Source organism: Topomyia yanbarensis, chromosome 2, assembly GCF_030247195.1.
Source record: "Topomyia yanbarensis strain Yona2022 chromosome 2, ASM3024719v1, whole genome shotgun sequence".
Taxonomy (NCBI): Eukaryota; Metazoa; Arthropoda; class Insecta; order Diptera; family Culicidae; genus Topomyia; species Topomyia yanbarensis.
Window position 1 is genome coordinate 11,210,847 of NC_080671.1, and position 19,932 is coordinate 11,230,778.

Below are 19,932 nucleotides of genomic sequence, written 5' to 3' on the forward strand. Positions count from 1 at the left end.
GGAATGGGGTTTGACGATGTTGTCAATAAAATTGTTAATTGTGTAGGGATAAGGGGGGTCACATATGTATACTGGCTGTAGTCAGCATAAATTTTATGTTTGTCGATCGGAAAGCGTGAATGTACTGTTCATGGATCATTAATACGTGTCACAACTCAAAATAAAATATTGAATTATATAAAACATGAAATATCGTTTTTTAGTTCAAACTATTGGAACATACCCCTGCGTCTGACTATTCTTTCTGCCGCTTGGATTTGAGTCCAATTAAGCACGAAAACCTATCCAATTTAGTTGAACTCCATTACCATACCACGCACCGTAAAACGTTGTTGTAGCGCCAGAGCATGGTTTCGTTCTTCGCCGTTTTATTTTATGTTTCATAACTACCTCCTCCGGGTCAGTCCCACCCCCGCATCCGTGGAACCCTCCACAACCGCACAGTGCTCATTCGCATATCGCCAGCTCCAAATTACAGGCGTTGACTAAGTTTTCTAGGGGCTCCTGGGGTGTGTAGTAGTTGCCGCTGCTGATGACCGCAAATGGCCATCTCGTGGAACAGTCACGACTCTCTACCGAGTGGTATTATAGCGGCCATCGCGAGCAGTGAACGCAAAGCAATGGGAAGAAAGAAGGCAGTTTGAGCTAATATGTCCGTTTCGTTTCTCCTCCGCTGTGCTCGCGGTTGACCATATGCTTCCGAACCCAGCCCAAGTGGGGTAATGTATGTGCACATAAATAAATGAATAAACAATCGAACGGCTCTCTCGTACCACACGGTACGAGTGTACACAACGACGATGATAATTTTTTGCTTCTTCTGCTGGCGTAATACCGTGGCCCCTCGTACTGAAACCCGCTCACTCACCCCCTTCGGCGGTGAACTGAACACACCCGGCAAGATGAAACAAATGGCGATGGATCGAGTGAGAAATGCGAAATGTCGACCAACAATCTTAGCGCGGTGTGTCTGCCATCTTGCGATTTCCAATCGCGTAAGCACTTTCATCAATTGCTGTTATGAGAGATCCTGTTCGAGGTGGCGTCTAGGGTCCTCCATAAATCCAGCCTATTAACAAGTTTTGAATATTGGGGAGATGTAATTTTCAGTTTTGAATAGATATTTATTACTGCTTTCCAGGTATCTTGACTGGAACTATGATTTTAGCGTGATACACATTTTTAAACTTTTAGTTGCACATAAGAAGCTCACTCTGTTTGCCGGAAGTCAGCATACTTGAGTTCGGGATTCGATTGACCTACCCCACCCCATCATTCATGACAATAGCCAATTAATTACACACAGACAACGTAGGCTACCTTGTAATATTAATACCGGTGGCTCAAAGTCACGTACTTCCCCTATTCAGCAGGAAGGTGTTTTTTGTAAAATGATATTGGTAGTTGGAAGTGCCCACAAGTTCTTAATAGGCCAATATTAAAAGAAATGCGATTGCTAATCGATACCCTCCTCGTTGAAAAATTACCTTATTCTGATCGTCGTCAAATTGGATTTGAAACGGCAAGACTCAGCACGCAGTATTTGTGAAATAAAAATCGATTTAATTCACCTAACAGTGAGATGAGACATTTCTTACATATATCACTGTTGGATCGTTCATTTGTTTGCAGTACCCAACTAGAGGTGAAATGAACACAGTTTCGAGTCCTGCACGAACAAAACCTCGAAATAAAATGAAAAAAGTTAATTATTGGTGAGGTGTTTCAAGTTCCTCTCATCAGAATCCGACACTAACTTAGTGACAGGACTAAGCAGGCGCCGGATTGCCGCTAGCTTCAAAAAACAAAAACACAATTTGTGCTTCTGAGCAAACCCCTAGTTCTACGTGATCTCCCGTAACAAAAGAAGTTCTAATTTATGCTGATGCGAATTAATGAACCGAAACTTGGTTTGACTTAGCAAGCCAATGCAATATGCACTATGCTATATAGCATGGCGAAAAAAAGTTATCAAATTTATAAAACGGGTAGAATGATTAATTTAAATCAAATCAATAAAATAAATTAACCAAATTCGTTCAGCTCAAATGAAAATTAGAAAATATTAATAAAAAATTAACAATAAAATTAATTGTATCAAACTAACCAATTGGATGAAATGAAAAAAAACGAATAACTGAACAGAATAAATAACATTAATAAAATGAAGAAACTGCATAAAATATATGAACTGTTAAATGGTATTATCCTTTTGGTACTCGCGCCAAATTTTGTAACATGAGCACTCGCGCGTTGTACTTTTGCAACTTGGATAGTGTTTAGAATACCTCGTGATCCGTATCATTTAGAGCACTACTTTCTTCTGCAGATTTGGGCAGTAGATTACGACCTTTTGAATGGGAGAATTAATGTGTTGGAATTCTGCCCCCAGTCGGCGCTAGAGAGCATTATTTTTTCTCGATCTACTGTATCTGAGGGATCTGATTTTTCAGCAGATCTGTGTCTTCGGCAATGTAGTTCCTGTCGCTTATTAGCAGGATGGTGTCTTTGGTATAGTTGCACAAGACCTACGAAGTGATACACCGAATAGTTTAGGATTCTGCCAATTGATAGCGCTAGCGAACATGCACATTTATAATTTCTGAATATGATGATTGCGACTATTTAGAAGCCTTTGCCAAACTTAATCAACAAGTTTGAAATGCTGGCACCAGGCGAAACCTGTGACAGGACGTGCGAACTATGCACTTCTATGGAATTCTCGATTGAACTTCTGTTTCTGCTAGAAAGTGCAAAAATGGTGCAGAACCAGTGCACTCCACGACACCGGTGTGAATCAATCAAAAATCCTGCTAGTATCCCGGCTACATCCAAGACGTCTTACGAACATATTTTGAACATTTGATTCAGTTGTATTTAGCAACCAAATACCACCTTTTTTACTCCATAGTGCAACGTTTCGAATGAATATCCATTCATCTTCAGGGGAACGCAGGGTTTGAAATTAGCTTTAGTTTTCTCATAATATAATTAAATATAATAATATATTAATATAATTATATCATTAAAAAAATTTGTCAGGACTTTTATTAGCAGGATGTTGTCTTCGGCATAGTTCCACACGACCTACGAAGTGATGCACTGAATAGTTTAGATTTCTGACACTAGATAGCGCTAGAAATAAATGCACATGTATGATTTCTGAATCTCAAGATTGCGACTATTTAGAAGTGCAGTGCCTGTTGTTGATTCAAGTTTGAAATTCTGGCACCTGGCAAACAGAGATGGTTTGCTCATCAGTGTTCCTTGAGAGAAAAGAGCTATCACACGCTACACACGTATTTTCATTGAGAGTGCGAGTGCGCGCCGGTAGGTCTCTTACACACAATGCCATCGCACGATCTCGGGCATCTCACACAGCTCGCTTCAGAACTGTGCACAGGCAAAATAAAATGATAAAATCAGTTCTCACACAACTGAAATAGACGAAGAAATATGTACGCAGCTCGCACAGCTCTGCGTAGTTTACAGTTGTATGCGCAGAGCTATGCACAGTGTTATGAGTGAGCAGAATTGAAATAAAGCACGTTTAAAGAGGCAACATTATTTGATATATTATATGACACGTAGAGATCTATATTGGTAATTGGCATCCACATCAAAGATTTTCTTCTTTAACAAAATAGTCAACTTCGTATTCATTGTTTGATTATCATGTTCAATGTTGATATTTTTGAAATTCAACTTCTGAGAACAAAAAAGCAACACATTTTTTTTTATAGCCCGCCTCTTACCCCCACACCAAAAAGCTCACAAACGGAGCCCCCTGGTAGTGGACACATCAGTTCTCAGCGTACAAAAAAAAGGTCAGCACAACAAAACAAAGTTACGAATCGCGGAAACGCTGAGAACAAAAAAAAACAATACGAGACCGACAAAACACAAAATTTGACAAGAAGCTACGGCGAGTACCCAGCGGAAAAGAATCCTTTTAAGGGTCCCATCGTAGCTTTGCAGGATGCTTATAATAATTTAAATTTATTTATTACTTATTGCTAGAAAAAATGCATTTATCAATTGTTTTTATTAAAAGAAATGTTAACCAATTATAACTAAAGGAATAAGCTCGATTGGTGGTGAACGAAGTTTATATTAAAAATTCTCCTATTTTATTTTTTAAAATTAGTTTCAATTTTGCTTGGAAACGAGTGCGACATGTTATTTGCTTTAAATCAGTAGGAAGCTGGTTGAATAACTTAGGTCCGATGAAAGAAATGCGTCTTTGACCAAGGTTCGTGGATACTCTGGAGTATAATAAATGATTGGCTTGTCTGGTGCTGTGAGCTCGAATTCCTGTCGTAAATTCTAGATTATTTTGAGCAATAGTATTATGCAAAGCATTGTGGATGTACATTATTGTTTGGTAGTTAGTCAACCCAAGCAAAGGTAAAATGTTATGGGCATTATTATTGTATAACAAAATAGTAGGGTACATAAATGGTTTTTTATAAATAATTTTAAGACATCTGTTTTGAAGCGTTTGTAGCTTTTTCAGATTCGAAATACTGGCACGGCCCCACACAGATACAAGGTAGTTCAGCAATGAGTGGATGCGCATAATAAAATTTTAGAAGTACATGCTGGGGAACAAAAGAGCATACTTTACGCATAGCCCCACATAACGATGCAACTTTTCTCTCTATAGATGTTATATGCTCAATCCAGGAGAGTGTGGGGTCTAAGTGAAGTCCTAAATATTTGAAGCAGTTAGTTTCCTGAATTACAGACTGTCCCATTCTTGGGTCTGGATGCACGCCTATAGCTCTTCTAGATGAACGAAACAGCATATATTTAGTTTTTGATAGGTTCAAGGAAAGAAGGTTTTCGTTGAAATAGGTCGTTAGTGTTTATAAATCCGATTCAATGTCGCGTACAATATCCAGGCAGTTGTTGTTCGGGTAGAACAACGCGGTGTCATCCGCGAAAAGACGAGGAGTCCCTTTTAACCCGAGTCTACCTAGGTCATTGATATACAACAAAAATAACAGTGGCCCAATATTACTGCCTTGGGGCACTCCTATTTCTATTGGTCTATGAGAGCTACACGAGTCTCCAATAGATACGAATTGGTTCCTATGCGACAGATAGCTACGAATAATATGATTTGATAATCCTCTGATACCATAGCATTCTAACTTCTTAAGCAGGATTGAGTGATCCAGAGTATCGAATGCTTTTTTTAGGTCCAGAAAAAGGGCACCAACAATTCTTTTGCTATCAATTTGACTAATGATGGAGTCAATTAGTTCGGTCATTGCAATTAAAGTGCTGCAGCTCTGTCTAAACCCATACTGGTAGTTGTAAATTATGTTGTGTTTGTTCAAAAACTCGAGTAGTCGAGTGATGAGCAATTTCTCAAGAATTTTATTGAAAACGCACAATGTTGAAATTGGTCTATAGTTGGAAGGTTGGTTTGGATCACCAGCTTTGAAAATTGGAATTACTCGGGCTATTTTTAAACAGTCTGGGTACCTGCCGGTTTGAATTATTAAATTAAAAGCTTTGGTTAGGATATTTGCAAAAGTGATACAGTTACTCTTAAGAACACTAGCGGGGATCTTATCAGGACCACAACTGTTATTTTTTTTCGAGGTCTTTAATCAAAAGGATCACTTCGTTTATTGTTGCAGGACGCAAGAAGATTGTTTCTTGGACGTGTTGTATATTTGTAATAGGATTTGAGTTGGGACTCGTGGGAATATTGTCAGCCAAACTTTTGTCAATACTAGAGAAATATTCGTTGAAAACATTACATACTTCTTTAGTCTCAGTGACTCTGATATCATTGGAAATTAGGCTGATGGGAACATCCGACTTTGAACGACCAAAAATGGTATTAATATTTTTCCAAAGTTTTGAATGAGTTGTGTTGGATAGAAGGTTTTCAAAGTAGGCCTTTTTGCACCGCTTTTTCATTACATTAACTTTTTTAGTTATGTGTTGCAGAAGAGCTTTGAGGTTTTCATCATTGGGGTTATTTTTTACTCGTTTCAGATAATTACTTTTGATTTTAATCAGTGTCTACAAATCGAAATTGATCCAGGGGCAAAAAACGCCTTTACATTTAAAAGTTTTGGAAACCGTTCTAGTGTTTTCCGCAAGTAAAGAATTGTAGGTTGTGATGATATTTGTAAGACATACGTCTACATCATCAATCAACTCGATGTTTTCTATGAAATTTTGGAAGTCGTTTTTGAGTTTTTCATGATTGATTATTGATTTAGTCAAATTAACGGGTTCTCTTTTTACTGCAAGTTTATATGAAGATATAATTTGAACGTGATCACTAACTATGGTGTAAACCGTGTCGTTTCGTAAGCGAGCAGCATCCTCCAGTCTACAAACAACGTGATCAAGAATATTTGAACTAGCTGGGCGAGTCGGAAATGTGTTCGTACATATGAAACCATACGATTCCAGGAGAGTTTTATAACGTAAGACGACATTGTTATTCGATAGGTTAACCGGTATATTGAGATCTCCTACAATGAAACAGGGGCGCGAATTTGAAGCGAAGCGAGAACACTTTCAAGCTTGGTAAGGAATTGACCAATATCGTAAGATGGAGGGCGATAAAAACAATGCACATCGAAATAATGTTGCATTATGCAGAGTTCGATGTGAGCATGATGAAAGCCGTTAACAACAGTGTTCAGCACTACTCTATGAGAAATATTCTTCCTGACGTAGATAGCTACTCCACCGTTCGATTGTTCTCTACAGGAAAAAAAATCCCATTATAGCCCCTAATTTTAAAGATATCTTCATTGCCCGACTTGATCCACGTTTCCCCGATAACAAGCACATCAATTAATTTATTGCAACGATCCAATGTTTGCAAGATTTGATCTAATTTACAAAGCTCATTCATACCCCTTATATTCCATTGCAAAATATTCAGCGATTTACTATTATTCATTGAAACACTCGCATTATAACTGTCTATATCATCGTGAAAGAAATTTTCTATATAAGCCATTGAAATGAAATGTAAATTATATGTAAAAGAGCAAAATGTTATAAAAGCAAGAAGCATTATTCCCTCGGGATATTGTTTGTTCGTTTTCTTTTGGGTGATGGAGAAATATTCGCAGGTAGCGAGTCTGCAGCGTCAGAAGAACCATTTGAGTATAGGCTAGTTATGCGGTTTAGATCATTCCGGTTATTTTGCTAAATCTTCATGAAAAATTAATCAGCACTTTCCCCTAACAATGATAACTGCTTTGCGTTTACATCACACAAATTACAACATGCAACTTTAACAAGTTTTCCACTTCCGTTATCAATCTGCTTTCTCGAAAAAGAAGTTCTCGATGAGATCAGTTTGCATTGAAAACAGAAGAGTTCAGCTGACTGTGCGCAGAAAACTGTGCACAGAGAAGTTTCCATGAGCACGCAGAGCATGCTGCTGTGCTTTCGCATATTTACGAAAGATAAGCTATAGAGAACATCTCACAGTACAGCAGCACTCATAGAAGATTTTCTACCGCTCACACAATATTGCCCTCGCGCAGTATTATCCGGTTTGTAAATGAGTGGGCTTCGCAGTGGTAGAAGTGAGAAACAGAGCTGCGCGCACAATTTATGGAAGATGTGCGAGAGTGCGCATATATGATGTGCGCCATGCCATCTCTGCTGGCAAAACCAGAAACACACAATATAATAATATAATTCATGTCATTAGTGAGTTATATGATCTTCGAATCAAATCAGTGCATGGGACAAATTGAAGAACAATTGTATTTGTTTAGTATTATTCTGTATTTAGGAAGGTTGTTTCATTATTTCTGTGCGTGTTGTAGGTAGCCGCTTTTATCGATCACCATCATGAGTGGTGTTATACAAAATATTCGCAGGAGTTTTCCGACTCCCGAATCTAAAATTCATTGTGTGTATATTCCAAAATCATGAAAAAACTGCAATTTCCTTACTTTTTTCTTAGTATTAGTTTAGTTGAATAATAAAGAGGAACGTCATCTGACAATTTAGTGAGCTTATTTTCGGAATATCAGAGTCATGATGTATGTCAGTATGTCGAAAAAAATTACATGTACAGGTTCACTAGCTGTTGGAACTGGCAGCACGGACAATGTTGGAACTGGCAGCACGGACATGGTCGGAACTGGGAGCACGGACATACACGAGTAGGATTTACACATTTAGAAAGAGGAAAGATTTAGAGTGTAGAGAGGAAGAAGTGTCAGAATGAGAAAAAGGAAAAGATTAACAGCGTGCGGAAGAATTTCTATTTCTAAACCTAAACCCTAAAATTTATTGGCTAGTGTAAAACTTATTAACTAGTTAAAACTTAATATCTAGTGTAAAACTTATCCTAACCTAGATTCGCGTACGATAGAGTTAGTTTGCACTAAAAGCGGGAGATAGCGTATGCAATTGAACGGATACCGATTTATGTAAGTCTTTATTGTATAACTGCATAAATTTAATCTAAACAAATATAATTGCAGCTAAAAGCTGAATCGAAATCACAAATTGTGATTTGTTGTTTGCGATCTGCTAAACAGATTTCGGATCTTCACGCGCCCCGTCTTCTTGTTCTCCGGAACAAAACTTTTAGATAAATCGTCCAACGGATCGATAATATGGCAACAAGTGGTAATAACGAGACCCCACAGACGCCAACCGGAGGCGTTGCTTCGAGCTGTGCGAATTGCGACCGTCCGGATAGTGCGGATAATTTTGTGCAGTGTGACAAATGCGACGCGTGGTGGCATATGTCGTGCGCTGGTGTATCGGAGTCGGTTGAAGGCCGTCCGTGGTCGTGTCGTAAATGCACCCCAGATAACGTAAGCATCCGTACGGTATCGTCAGCCACTCGAGCCGCTCGATTAGCGCTACAACTAGAGGAGCTTGAAGCGAAACGAGCCTTGGAAAAACAAATGTTGGAAGCGGAAAAACGACATCTGTCACAAATGTTCCAACTTAGAAAGGCCCAACTGGAATGTGAGGAAGAACACACGGACCGCAGCCGGATAAGCAAGCGGCAGAGTATCGACCAGGTGCGTCAGTGGATGGAAGAATGCGCTGAACAAGCAGAAGGTGCCGTTAGATTCTCAACCAATCTAGAAACAGCCTCGCTGTCAATGCCGCAGCAAACATCCCAGTTCGAGGGGAACACGAAAGACAGTTGCTACCCCGGTAGGACAGTGATGCCACAGGTAGGACAAGTCCAGAGTCCGCTGAGGCATCCTTCGTTACCAAACGTACTTCAGCGTACGTCATTGTCAGCAGTAAATCCAGCTGGCCAATACGGCTACTCCGTTCCAGGTGCCGGTAATTATAAGCAAATTCAACTGGTGGATACCGGTGCGATCCCCAAGGGAACCAACGTTGAGCAAGCCGTAGTAAGCGTTACCCACAACCCCGCAGGTAACCCTTTACCCCCCGTAGTACCAGGTAAGCCACCACATAGTAAAAATAAAGTGAAAGCCCAACTGTGTTGCGAGGATAATATTGCTCAATTAACCGAGCAGTTCGGGAACATTCAAATTCCCTCGGCATTACTAATGAACCAAAAGAGTGATGCTGTATTCCCAAAGAATCTAACGAGGAATGTGTGTATAGAGCAGGTACAACCGAACCCTTCGTTTGGAACAGTCCCAGTTCCTCAAGGGCTTTTGAATATGTCTACATTTGTTCCAACCCCCTCGCAGTTAGCAGCCCGACAGGTGATGACGAAAGAATTACCCCCCTTTTCGGGCAACCCAACCGACTGGCCCGTATTCATAAGCAGCTTTATGACAACTACGCTTGCTTGTGGATATTCGAGTGCCGAAAATTTAACACGTTTACAACGCTGCTTGAAAGGTGCTGCATACGAAGCTGTCCAGAGTCGTTTGGTTCTACCTGAGTGTGTTCCCCACGTGTTGGAGGACCTGCATTTTCTCTTTGGTAGGCCTGAGCTTTTAATCGACGCACTTCTTGAAAAGGTTCGTTCTGTCGCTGCACCGAAATCCGAAAAATTGGAATCCCTTATCGATTTTGGTATGGTGGTACGAACTCTTTGCGACCACTTGGAAGCTGCCGGTCAACGTGAACATTTATCGAATCCGTCCTTGTTGACGGAGCTTGTCGGGAAGCTTCCCGCTCACGTTAAAATGGAATGGGGTGCACATCTGAAAAACTGCCGAGAAGTCAATTTGAAAACTTTCGCCAGTTTCATGTCCAGTGTGATGACTTCTGTGGGTAGAGTGACAATGACAAAAGTGAACAAGCCGCCGGAGAAAACGAATCAAAGAACTAGAGGATCGATTAACACACACGCTGCTAATCCAGTAGCCGCCGTTGTTCCGGATAGGTTGTGCTATTCGTGTAGAAAACCTGGTCACCGCATTCAGGATTGTGGAATGTTCAAAGCGCTGCCTATGGAAGAACGTTGGAGGTACGTGAATACGAACGGACTTTGCCGAAACTGCTTGAATGCCCACGGGAAACGTAGCTGTCGCAGCAAGGGCTCGTGTGGCATCCAGGGTTGCGAGTATCGTCATCACCCTCTACTGCACGCAGCACGAAACAATCAAGTCTTGAACGGCCAACTTCAACATTCAGCGGGAAACTTCACGCATAGAGTACTCGAACAAGTCATCCTGTTTCGTATTGTGCCTGTGGTGTTACGCGGGAGTAAAGCTACCATTAACACGTTCGCTTTTCTCGACGAAGGATCGTCACTGACGCTTGTCGAAGATAAACTTGCAAACGAGCTCGGCGCCAACGGGATTACGAAGCCTTTGTGTCTGATGTGGACCGGAAACGTGACGAGGATGGAATCAGCATCAAAACAAATTTCTCTGACGATCTCGGCGGTGAACGGAAATAAGGAGTACGAGGTAGAAGATGCACGTACAGTGAAGGAGTTGTCTCTTCCAAAACAAACAGTATCATTTGAACGCTTGGTCAACCAGTATCGTCATCTCCAAGGACTTCCGATTGCCAGCTATGAAGATGCTACACCCAGACTGTTGATAGGAGTAAATAACTTGAATCTGATTGTTCCACTACGAACTAAAGAAGGCCTACGTTACGAACCCGTTGCTGTCAAAACCAGATTGGGCTGGTGCGTCTACGGCGGAAAGATGGGTGAGGGAACAACACATACAGTGAACTGTCATTCATGCGGTTGCACTGTAACTCAAGAGCTGCATAACACAGTGAGAGATTATTTCGCGCTAGAGGATGTCGCGGCTAAGGCGGTGACCGTGCTTGTGTCAGAAGAAGAGAAGCGTGCCCATCGTATCCTAGAACAAACGACAACTCGTATTGGCAAACGCTTCGAAACGGGGCTGCTATGGAAGTATGACCATATTGAGTTCCCTGATAGCTACAATATGGCTATAAGCCGACTGGAATGCCTGGAGAAGAAACTGTCACGAGAACCGAAGCTTAAGGAGATCGTTCAGGAGCAGTTGACTGCATACCAAACAAAAGGCTACACCCATCTCGCTTCAAAGGAGGAACTACTCAATGCGGACCTGAAACGAGTCTGGTATCTGCCACTAGGACTGGTGACGAATCCTCGGAAGCCAGACAAAGTGCGAATAATTTGGGATGCAGCGGCAAAGGTCAGTGGAATTTCTCTCAATACGGCGCTTCTGAAAGGTCCCGATCAACTGACTTCGTTACCAGCGGTCCTGTTACGTTTCCGCCAGTTCAAAGTTGGAGTTACCGCAGACATCAAAGAGATGTTCCATCAAATCTCCATACGCAAAGAAGATCGCCACTCTCAGCGATTCCTCTGGCGTTCGGATCCTTCACACCGTCCGGAGATCTTCTTGATGGATGTGGCGACGTTTGGATCAACGTGCTCACCCGCATCAGCGCAATTCGTGAAAAACAAAAACGCTGAAGAGTTTCGGGAACAATATCCTCGCGCCGTGGAGGGCATAGTTGAAAACCATTATGTGGACGACTGCTTGGAGAGTTTTGAGAGCGCTGAAGAAGCCTTGCGCGTCAGTCGAGAAATGCGCATGATACACGATGAAGGAGGCTTCGAACTGAGAAGCTGGCATTCGAACAGTGCAGAAGTGCTAAATGGCTTAGGCGAAACCAAATCAGCTGAAACGAAGACCATCGTTCAAGGCGGTGGATTCGAGCGCGTGCTAGGACTACTGTGGAGTACGGAAGCAGATGAACTTCACTTCTCTACAACGATGACGAACGAGATCCAGAACTTGGTGGAAGGCAACCAACGTCCAACTAAAAGACAGATGCTGAAATGCCTAATGGGTTTCTTTGACCCACTGGGACTTATGAGTTTCTTCCATATCCATGGTAAGATGCTTCTGCAAGACGTCTGGCGATCGGGAATCGAGTGGGATGATGTGGTCAGCGATAGTATCTTTGAGCGTTGGCTGAAATGGACAAGACTCTTCAGCGAAGTTAGCGTAGTGCGCATACCCAGGTGTTACTTCCACGAAGCGACCCTAGAACACTATGATGGACTACAGCTGCACGTTTTTGTGGATGCTAGCGAGGTAGCTTACTCCGCAGCTGCTTATTTTCGAGTAGTGAATCCTCACGGTATAGGCGAATGTGCGTTGGTCGCTGCGAAGGCGAAAGTAGCTCCGTTGAAGCCCCTCTCAGTGCCCAGGATGGAATTGCAAGCAGCTGTTTTGGGATCGCGGTTGATGAAATTCGTGGAAGAAGCTCATAGTCTCACCATAGCGCGAAGGTACTTGTGGACCGATTCGGCTACTGTGCTGTCGTGGCTTCGAGCGGATCATCGCAGGTATAAGCAGTTCGTGGCCTGTCGTATTGGAGAGTTACTTACCACAACGGATGCCGGTGACTGGCGATGGGTGCCCTCGAAATTTAACCCTGCTGATGCCGCAACCAAGTGGGGTAAAGGCCCAAAATTGACAACGGACAGTATGTGGTTCAAAAGTCCAGAATTCTTGTGCGAACCGGAGACAAGTTGGCCTGTTCAAAGAATTCGTTCCGTGGACACGGAAGAAGAGTTGCGCCCTTGCTATGCGCACCGCGGAATTATCCTGCCAACGCTGATAATCGATTTGGATCGATTTTCAAAGCTTTCTCGGGCGGTGAGGACCATCGGCCACGTGCATAGATTTCTGGGGAACCTGAAACGGAAGCGACTCAGCGAGAATGCGGTAAATGGAAGATTCAGTTCGGAGGAGCTCAAATCGGCAGAACGCTCATTGATACGGATGGTGCAATGGCAGGCATTTCCCGATGAAATGGCGATAACAGCGCGAAATCAACAGAAATCAGCTGAGCAGTGGGAACCTCTGGACAAGAGCAGCAGAATTTACCAGTTGTCTCCGATCGTGGATGATTATGGGGTGCTCCGGATCGGCGGACGCATTGGGAAAGCCCCTAATATCGACCTAGATGCGAAGTTTCCGGTCATACTCCCACGAAATCATAGGTTTACCACACTATTGGTGGACGACTACCACCGTAAGTTTCGTCATGGTAACCACGAAACCGTGACAAATGAAATACGCCAAAAGTATTATGTACCGAGATTGAGAGTAGCAGTGAAGCAGCAAGCAACAGCTTGTCAATGGTGCAAAATAAATAAGGTCAAGCCGCAAACTCCGCAGATGGCTCCATTACCGGCAGCACGCATGGCCGCATTCACTAAACCGTTCACTTATGTGGGCCTCGATTTCTTCGGACCGCTACTCGTGAAAATCGGGAGAAGCAACGCAAAGCGTTGGATCGCTGTGTTTACATGCCTGACCATTAGAGCCGTTCATGTAGAAGTAGCGCATAGCCTCAGCACCGACTCGTGCGTGAAGTGCGTACGGCGTTTCGTTTGTCGACGGGGTTCGCCGGCAGAGATACACAGCGACAACGGCACCAACTTCCAGGGTGCTAGCCGACTGTTGAGGGAACAAATGCAAGAAATACAAGGAGAGCTTGCAGCAACCTTCACCAATACGAGCACAAAATGGTTATTCATACCACCCGCGACCCCTCACATGGGTGGATCGTGGGAGAGAATGGTGCGCTCTATCAAAACCGCGATGGAGGCGGCCTACAACAACTGTCGTAAGCTGGACGACGAAGCTTTGGAGACGTTAGTCGTAGAAGCGGAGGCGATCGTAAACACTCGTCCCTTGACGTATTTGCCATTGACTTCCGAAGAAAGTGAAGCCATTACTCCGAACCACTTTCTGTTGGGGAGCTCAAGCGGTGTTCGCCAGCCAACGGTTGAACCAACGGATTCATCGGCAGCCTTGCGGACCTCCTGGAATCAGATTCAGTTTCAACTAGACGTCTTCTGGAAAAGGTGGACTCGGGAATACCTTCCGACCCTCACGAAGCGCACGAAGTGGTTCGGGGATGTAAAACCTGTCGCCGAAGGAGACTTGGTGTACATCGTGGACGGAGACAGAAGAAACGGCTGGGAACGAGGTCGCGTGCAGTTAGTCATCAAAGGAGCGGATGGGAAGATTCGTCAAGCGATTGTACAAACTGCGAGGGGGGTTGTGCGTAGACCTGTCTCGAGGTTGGCTGTCTTAGAGGTGGATCGTAAAACTGAACCTGGTGGCCAGTGTTACGGGGGGGAGGATGTTGGAACTGGCAGCACGGACAATGTTGGAACTGGCAGCACGGACATGGTCGGAACTGGGAGCACGGACATACACGAGTAGGATTTACACATTTAGAAAGAGGAAAGATTTAGAGTGTAGAGAGGAAGAAGTGTCAGAATGAGAAAAAGGAAAAGATTAACAGCGTGCGGAAGAATTTCTATTTCTAAACCTAAACCCTAAAATTTATTGGCTAGTGTAAAACTTATTAACTAGTTAAAACTTAATATCTAGTGTAAAACTTATCCTAACCTAGATTCGCGTACGATAGAGTTAGTTTGCACTAAAAGCGGGAGATAGCGTATGCAATTGAACGGATACCGATTTATGTAAGTCTTTATTGTATAACTGCATAAATTTAATCTAAACAAATATAATTGCAGCTAAAAGCTGAATCGAAATCACAAATTGTGATTTGTTGTTTGCGATCTGCTAAACAGATTTCGGATCTTCACGCGCCCCGTCTTCTTGTTCTCCGGAACACTAGCGCATCCTAATAGAGGAATTCCACACTATTCGATATACTTACCTCGAAGGGTTTGATTTCGTGAGAATCTTTGCCGAAAGCACTCACCTGCTAAAAAATCAACAACTTGAGATACATTAGGTTAAACAACTGACATGTTCACTAGCGCCGCCTGATGGTATTATTCTTAATCATTCGTTATACTACCTTTTAGGCTTTGATTTGCTTGGCAACTTCGTCGTAGACACGGACTTTTTAGAAAATCTGGATCTTGAGACAGAGTAAGCTGAAAAAATAACATGCCTAGCGTCAGAATTTTATTTCGAAGTTTTTATTTATTTTTTTATTTTTTAACGACATTCAATTAGCTAGATATTACTTAGTAAGGAAAGTTATGAAAATTTTAGAGCCATAGTACTCAAGTGAGAGCAAGGATGTGAATTATACAGATCGGAAAACTAGAAGTGGCAGGGTCGTTTGAAACAGGCTTAAAATCTGCGGGCAGGAGTTGAGGTTAGACAGTGTTACTACGAATCACTCAAGTCTACCACACTTGTCCCTATTTACTATGAGAACCGACAATTTCAAACTATTTTAACTTCCATAGACTAGCTTTTGATCTCCTGAACAAGTTTGCTAAAAAAAGTATTCCTCTAAATGATCGAGATCACGATACGTTGAACAGAATATTGTTTTATCGAATTTCCCATATCACGCGTTCTATTGACCTGGTTTAAACAAACAATGGCGTATTTTATTGTTGCACTCGAGCTTTGCCAGAACTCAGAATACAAAAATGATTATATCGTACCCAGAAAATGTTATCTGAGGAATACATAGTGATAACGAAAAATTCCAAAATGTTGTATAAAGGAATAAAATGCAATTTTGAGTAAAAAAGGATTAAAAAATAAAAGAATAAAACTAATTGTACGAATTTGAGAACTATTATTTCAGAAAGTTCTGACAAGTTTGTAAAAATCCCATTATTTTGATAATGGCTGATTGATATACGATTCACTTTCTAGCGTTTTCATTCTTTTTTGTTTTTTACATCTTCGTTTTCGTTCTTTTTTTATACTTTATTGATGGGCCCTAATGGTATTTTTACTTTATTGATGGGCCCTAATAAGTCATCAGGAAACAGGAATGTTCTATTTGTTTTGGAACCCAAAAATATCTTTTTAAGCAAAGAATTAAAAAAAACGTTTGTAATGAATAGAATTTTCAGTAAACTGGGATAAGGTCGCATGTGCTTTCTAGCCTCTTAAACATAGAACGACAAAGTGAATATGATTCATGTATAGTAATACCTGCAAATAGTATTCATTTGCACTGCAGGGAGCTTGAAGGGCTTAGGCTATGCTTGCGATTATATTATTGTCGATAGAATAAAAGCCGTGCATTCAGTCGATTACAATGCAGTCGCAGTCGTAATGTGTATGGTAAAAATGTAATCAAATCATCAATCCAATTTACGTGTAGAATACGGAGCAGTCAAACGAAACGTGCGCTGAATTATCCAACGCCTCTCTACTAATTGTGGTATTAAAACTTCAATTGAAGCGCCATCAGCATAAGACAAATATGGGCAAATGAAACCATCACTATACGTTAGAAGAATCATTATTCTTGCTTCCTCCATCGAGAGTTCAGCGGTTCTTTGGATGACTTCTTTCTCGGTTCTGATTTGTGGATATTTTTGGACCTCGATCCGTTATTATTTATAAAAGTTCATTCCAATATAATGAATATGCAGCTTCAATAGTATCGTACCAAAATATTCTTAGGTATTCTTAGTTTCAAATAACATATTTGAACACATGTTTTATTAAAAATTCAATAGAGGTAGGAAAAGTTTAAAAAACGCACCTGGAATGTCTGTTTTCAAAATTTTCATCTTCAAACATCCCTATTACCTAGTTTTGAATACTCCAGGAATTCCTTAATTACAGCATATATAAACGCTCAATAAAGAATTGAATTAAATTGGAGTTGATGTAGTTTTCGATTTTTGGTCACATGACTCTCCATAGTGCAACGTTTCCTTTCATCTTCGAGGTAAAGTAGCATTTGAACATAAATTAGTTATAGTTTTGTCATAATACAAATCTTTTGCATATTTTTTTTTTCCTTGGGCTTGGGTGATGAGCCTAATGGGCGCGTACTCTTGCTTGGTCGATAACAGTGGGAGATCCGAGCGAGTGCTGGTTCATTGATCTCTGAATCTCATGACTAATAATCATTCGATCGAGTGTTTTGGCGGGCGGCTGATATGGATGTATCTATTTTCAAATGGGGAACATGCTAGTTCGGTTGTTCGGGGACTCATTTGATCTTGAGCATAGTGATCGTGAAGGTGGGTGTTTTTATCTCTTAAATCGCTCTGTCGCTCTGGCTCGTGAAGATGGCGAGTAACACCCGTTTATAACGAATCGGATTCGCTGTTTTCAGAAACAGAGATGACAATCTCTTATGGATGGAACCTTCTCTTAAACATACTCTTCAGCCACTAGTTAATGCTCAACTAGATCATCTTAATAAACTGAAACACGTAGTTTTTGAAGAAATCCAATCCACGTGAACCACATCACCAAACACCTAAAAGTAGTTTAGATGCATGTAATATCTATTTCTGTGTTATCTATTATCTATTCTATTATCTATTAATATCTATTTCTTTATCCCTCTCGCAGGAGGGTTGACGGTATTGTAAACATCTTCAAGCCACAATAGACTCAATAGAATTATCTAAATATCAGGACCCTTCTCTCTTTTTGGTTTCTATTTGCACCAAGTGCTACTACTAGAGGTTAATTAGTTCTTATGTTAATAATCCATCAATTATTATGACGCAAGATTTTATTTATATAAGAAGCCCGCTTCAAGATGTTGATTACAATACGCCTCGATAGTGGTGTATCGAGGAGTCCGGGAGGGCTGATAGGAGCCTTTTTTCTGTTCTTTATCTTTCTTCTATTCACTTGCTCATAAACAACAATCAACTAGTAACAAATAGATAATTGAGAAAGGATGTGCTATGTGTGGTGGTTGGCTATTCAAGTATTAGTAGTGTTTGATGTACTAATGTATGTCTTTCATGTGATGATCATAACTTTAGCTGTATCTTGTACCTGTCTAATCTATTGCGTCTCTCATATATTGTCTTTTATCTCTTCTTTTCGAATCCTATACTGCCATTCTACTCCCGCCTTCAGCTGGGTCAGCAAAGATGGTGATAGTGAACATCTTAACACTCACACATTCTCAAACGCGGTCTCAAGCGGGAACCTACAAAAATGCCCTCGTGCGCGCGATTACGAATCGGTCACGTCCGGAGGTCTACCCTTGATCCCAGAAGCCTGGGTCCATGCCTTCAGCTGGACCAATTGGGCAAATACGCTCATACCTATTGGGCGGCACGTCTCATGGCGACATGACCGGGAACCTTATCGATATAAGGGATCCCACTCTCTGCCAAAATTCTGGCCGCACACCGAAAATTTAATATCAGACTCACGGTTCGCGCGACCATTCAAGAACACACAACACACGCAAATATGTTACAAAATCACGTTTGCGTACAAACGTTAGAACCCCTCGCGATTTTCCAAACAACCTACGCCCACGAACTCGCAAGCATGATTATACCCGTGTGATAAGGTTAACGTCTCAGCGCTCATAAACTTACCAACGCGATCTCAAGCGTTAATCTACAAACTCCCGCGTTCGCGCCATCATGAATCGGGATCGTCCGGAAGTCTCTATCCTCGGTACCAACAGTCTAGGTCCATGTTAATTTAAAAAAAAAATAAATAAAATTGAAAAATTAAAAAAAATCGCTCTCATATCGACATGACCGGGAACTCTAGTGATATGGGATAACTCACTCTGGGATCCGTACACCGAACTAAATATCAGAATTAACGTACAAATGCTCGAACCCTTCGCGATAATACATGCGATCCGAGTCCCTACGTCCGCACATACCTGAACCGTACAATGAATATCACCACCTAATGCAGTGTTTTAGTGGGCGACATTGCCTGTCTCGTCTGCAAATTGTAGTATGTGATTCTGACGAGGAGCCCTTCTGAGAACCTAGCTCTACAGTTCCAGTAGGACAACTCTCGAAAAAAAATGCAAATCTTTTGCATATTTTTTCAGGACTACAAATATTTTCTTTTCCAAGTAGAATGTAATATTAAATTTGTTTCCGTGTGTAGCTTTGCTTTACACTAAAATGGAAAACTATTTATAGGGAAACACCAGATAAAAATAGTTTTGTTTTCCTAAACCTACAATCATCAAATTAGCTTTGGTATTAACAAATTGTTTAGATTAGTTGAAGATCTTATGACACAATTTAGAAATGGGTAGAAAAATAGCTGGATAGATATGAGTCGTTGCCACGTTGACAGTTTCCACGAACACGAAGGGTGAGGAATGGTAAATGATTGTTAGTGCTGTGATATTATGTTATGTTTTATATGTTGGGCGATATTTTGATTTCTTACATCCTTATTATAACTAATGCAGTTGGTAATTTTTACGCCATGACCAGTATAACAGAAATCTTGCAAAAGAAGTCAATTTGTAACTAGAATATTGAAATTCAAATATACAGTTGTTCTCGGTGATGCTACGAACGCGACGCTTAATACAAGCGGTAACTACATCAACTCTGGACAAATTTTCACTTTTGCGTGAACCTACACATTATTTTGTCTATGAACTTACATGTCAATTTTTGAGAACTAGTTCATTAATTATTGATTAAATTTACAAAATAATACCGTAATCGAATTCCTTGAATCAACTTGATGTGTTAGGTTTTGCCCCTAACGCACCAGTAAAGCAATACTCTTT

The 19,932-nt window shown here is 41.3% G+C and overlaps 2 protein-coding genes across 20 annotated transcripts in view; both read left to right on the forward strand.

The window, feature by feature from the left end:
- The window catches only part of LOC131682355 (uncharacterized), a 184,867-nt gene that overhangs the window by 74,225 nt on the left and 90,710 nt on the right, over positions 1-19,932 (forward strand). The gene's annotated exons all lie outside the window — the stretch shown is intronic.
- LOC131679312 (uncharacterized) lies at positions 8,625-14,660 on the forward strand. The gene has a single exon (XM_058960019.1). It carries the CDS (start codon positions 8,625-8,627, stop codon positions 14,658-14,660), a length of 6,036 nt encoding a protein of 2,011 aa, XP_058816002.1.

Excerpts from the sequence above, each read along its gene's own strand:
- LOC131679312 (XM_058960019.1), top strand. The coding sequence starts at position 8,625 with ATGGCAACAAGTGGTAATAACGAGACCCCACAGACGCCAACCGGAGGC.